Below are 4,374 nucleotides of genomic sequence, written 5' to 3' on the forward strand. Positions count from 1 at the left end.
AAAAATCCTTTTTTTTTTTTGTTATTGCCCGATGACATAACTCTTTGAATGGTAGAGAATTTGGTTGGAGATCATAAAAACATTGATGATTTTAGGTGGTAAAGTAAAGATGCCAAATTTCTGCATTATCATGTGTTTTCATGTAGAGAGGAGCGAGAATAAGAAAAAAAATATTAAACTCCAGAATGAAAATGTTGGTTAAATAAAAGATATGTCAGAGAGAAACTCAATAGATTAAAATTAAAACAACATAGACATTTATTAAGTTCTAATGAAAGCCAGAAACTGTGCTAAGCAACCTGGCATCATTTAACTTAATTTTCACGAGACAAATATTAATATTTTTGTTTTACAAAGGGTTGAGGAGAGGATGTAATTAGACCTAAGTCACATAGCAAGTATGGAGTTAAGTTGAGGTTTGCATCCACAACTGTCTAACTTAATATTGACTTATTAAAATTATAAAATCTTGAATATTGAAATATTGAAACTAGAAGAGATGTTAAAGATAATTTAATCCACCCACCTGCCTGGTGCTTGTGTCCTTAAATAATTTCTGCTAAGTGATTGTTATCCAACCTGTGTTTAAACATTTCTGACCATAAATTCAGGGTATGTCTGGCCGTTGGAATGTTCATCTTTGCTGTAAAACCAAATATTTCTCCCTATTGTTTCAAGCAGTTGGTTTCGTTTCACTCTTTTGGAGACATACAATAAGGCCAATATGTATTAGATAAAACAATATTTTGAACATTGAGGTAATTGCAATGCTACATAGAAATTTTTGCTTTGAATTTTTTTTTATTTCAGTTATTTCTCAAATGGGAAATTTCTAGATCATTTTCCTGAATTTTTTTAGTTTTTCTATATCACATATTGTACCCCAAACTGAATACGCTAGTCCAATTACTACCTGAGTGTTGACTAATAATATGAATCTACATTTTCTGAAATCTTTCATGTTCTTTGCAAACCTAAAGATACATTGTTATTTTTTTAAGAAAACACATCACACTGTAGATTAGTATGACTTTAAATTAAAATTTCTAATTGTTTTTCATATGTTCTACTAATTCACATCTCCATCATCTTTGAATTCTATAGAGAACATATTTAAAATATATAATTAGAAAAAAAAACCAGCATAAATGAAACCGGGTGTTTCTTTTTGCTAATTGTTCTCATATTTTGGGAATATGAACAGTATTCTGAATTCTACCACTTCAATCATGAAGTCCAAATTGCATAGTCCACTGCTCCTCTGGTCATGCTGGTGTAATATATGATCTACACTTGGGCCATTACAATGGTCTCTTAGATCATCCAACCAGATAAGGGAGAATGGTTCCTTGGTTTGGGAAAAACTGTTGAAATATATGCATGATCCCTGCCAAGCAGTTACATTTCTGCCTCTTGGGGTAGTCAGCCTGGGGAAGGAAGCTAGGATGGATACAGCAGCAGAATCCCAGGCTGAAAAACACTGGTAGTCACCCATTCCTTCAGCTGTTTTGACTTGGGATTCTAGTAAGGAAAATTGCTCATATCAATACACTTCTTTTCACAGGCTTAAGAATCCTATGCTTATAAATTATAGAAAGCACACACTAATATTACTTATTCAGACTAAAAAAAATATTGTGCCATTTTACGTGTATGATAGTAATACATACGTATAGAATATGGAAAGGATTTAAAAAGTTCTAGAAACAAGAGTAGCAAGTTTCCTTCTGGCTGACTTAAAATGAAAAATTGGTGTTTTCTCTTAAAAATTTATGAAGTATCTTAATTATAAGTTTCTTGAAGTCTGTAATTCTTTCTCCAGTCAATCAGAATCATTGGTTGTCTCAGAGTTGCAAAAGAAATTCAAGAGATCCTTGCATTATGAATTTCCTTTGATGAGAGATAAACTAATGTTGTCCACATAAGTACGCTCCCCTTCATGTATACTCACACATACATGTGTACACACACACACGCACACACACACACACACGCACGCGCACACGCACACACACACACCCACCCACCCCAGTACATTTATTTTCTTTTTTTTTAAACTTAGAACCTGCTGAGAAGATATGGAGCCTGGAAATCATTCCACAGTGACTGAATTCACCCTTGCTGGAGTGACAGAACAGCCAGAACTCCAGCTGCCCCTTTTCTTCCTCTTCCTAGGAATCTATGTGGTCACAATGGTGGGGAACCTTGGCATGATCACACTGATAGGGCTCAGTTCTCACCTACACACCCTTATGTACTATTTCCTCAGCAGCTTGTCCTTCATTGATCTCTGCCATTCCACTGTAATTACCCCCAAAATGATGGCAAACTTTGTGGTAGAGAAGAACACCACCATCTCCTATCCCGAATGCATGACTCAGCTCTATTTCTTTCTTCTTTTTGCTATCTCGGAGTGTTATATGTTGGCTGCAATGGCATATGACCGCTATGTTGCCACGTGTAGCCCCTTGCTTTATAATGTCATCATGTCCCATTGGGCCTGGTTCTCTCTGGTTTGGGGGGTGTATATGATAGGTCTGGTTTGTGCATTTGCTCATACAGGCTGCCTATTTAGAATTCATTTTTGCAAATTTGATGTGATCAACTATGATTTCTGTGATTTTCTTTCCTTATTAAAACTCTCCTGTTCTAGTATCTATGTCAATGAATTACTAATTCTAATCTTTAGTGCAATTAACATCCTTGCCCCAACCCTAATCATCCTTAGCTCCTACATCTTCATCATTGCCCGCATTCTCCACATCCGTTCCACTGAAGGCAAGTCCAAAGCCTTTAGCACTCGCAGCTCCCACATCTTGGCTGTTGCTGTCTTCTTTGGATCTGCAGCATTCACGTACCTGCAGCCATCATCTGTGAGCTCCATGGGCCAATGGAAAGTATCCTCTGTGTTTTATACTATTGTAATGCCCATGTTAAACCCCCTGATCTACAGCTAAGGAATAAAGATGTCAATGTTGCCCTGAAGAAAATGTTAGACAGAAAAATATTCTTGTGAGCAGAAATAATGTAAGGGTAATTTATTTGTCTAAGTCATTGGTTTTTATATTGAATGAAGACACATTTATCTTAGCCCATCTGTCAATTATATCCTCATTTAATGGGACTCTTTTGACATTATTTCCATTCCTATGAACTTTTATGCCATTTTTCTCTGGGTATCATTGAAATGTCTAAGTATCACTGAAACGCAGATCAGAAGAAATACTAAAGATGACCTGGATATGTGGACTCAGTCATGCCATCACTATCAACTCATTCTTTTTTTCTTCCATAGAATTGATAAAAACTCAGTCCTCGGCCATAATGAAAGCATCTTCTAGGAGTGATTGGCAATCTCTCTTCTTCTATGCAGCCAAAACCAACAGAAAATATAGCAATATGACACTCTTTAGCTTTTGGACATCTATAGTCTGGAAAAGTCTTTTTTCCCCACCATGCATCACCCCATATTTTCTTTTTCTGAATTATTTCCTCTATTTTTTTACTTGAGAAACCTGATCAAAACTTTAAAATATGAGTCATAGTTCCATGCATGTGCTGTTATTGTGCTCAATCTAATATCTCCTGTTCAACATTTATTATTTTAGTTTGTAACCGTTTATTGTCCAAACTCACACTGGACCGTAATCTCTGTAAGACAGACCCCTGTGAGTATGCTCCACTGCTTCATTTACAGGAACCAGGATCTCTGTTAACTAGCAAGTCCTTGATAATTTCTTGATATTTATTTTCCCCTTACGATATTTATATGAAATGTATGTATCCAATGCAATTTTCGCCCATTAACCCTTTCAAGTACTATGTAAGGCTTTTTTGGTTTTACAAATCAATTAAATGTAAGTTTGGAGAATTCTTCAAGGATCTTTAAATAATTGTTAATATTCTTAGTTGTTTCTATACAAAGATTAAGAAATACTACTCCTGAGTTCCTTCCAGGCAAATCCCAACATAGTGTGGTAATTGGGGAGTATCTCTTTTATCAAATTATTAAATCCTGTCGACAACCTAGAATTCCCTGAAGCAAGTCTAATTTACTCTTGGATTCACATATGTAACATTAGATACTCAAGACAATTTAAGTAGACTTAAAACGTAACAGGTCAACGTGGCAAATCATGTAGTAGAGTGATGTCTGGGGTCCAAACAACCTCATCTAGGCCACCACACCCAGATCAGAAAATCGTTTCACCTCTGCTGGCAGACAGGAAATTGTCTGCTATTTAGAATTAAGAAAAGGGGTTATTAAATATTTAAATATAAAGCCTTGGTTACTGCTTCCAGCAGATACATTTTACTCATCTTTTTTTTTTATTTTAATTTTTTGTTTTTGATATTTTGGTGTAAATGATTAAG

At 35.4% G+C, this 4,374-nt stretch overlaps 1 protein-coding gene across 1 annotated transcript; it reads left to right on the forward strand.

Annotated features, from left to right (window-relative positions):
- The first annotated feature begins 2,078 nt into the window (after positions 1-2,078).
- On the forward strand, positions 2,079-3,049 carry LOC120600566 (olfactory receptor 8G1-like). Its single transcript, XM_039859975.1, has one exon. The coding sequence runs from the start codon at positions 2,079-2,081 to the stop codon at positions 2,955-2,957; it is 879 nt and encodes a 292-aa protein (XP_039715909.1). The 3' UTR covers positions 2,958-3,049.
- The last annotated feature ends 1,325 nt before the right edge of the window (positions 3,050-4,374 follow it).

This window comes from Pteropus medius, unplaced genomic scaffold (assembly GCF_902729225.1).
Source record: "Pteropus medius unplaced genomic scaffold, Ma_sr-lr_union100, whole genome shotgun sequence".
In the NCBI taxonomy this organism is placed as follows: Eukaryota; Metazoa; Chordata; class Mammalia; order Chiroptera; family Pteropodidae; genus Pteropus; species Pteropus medius.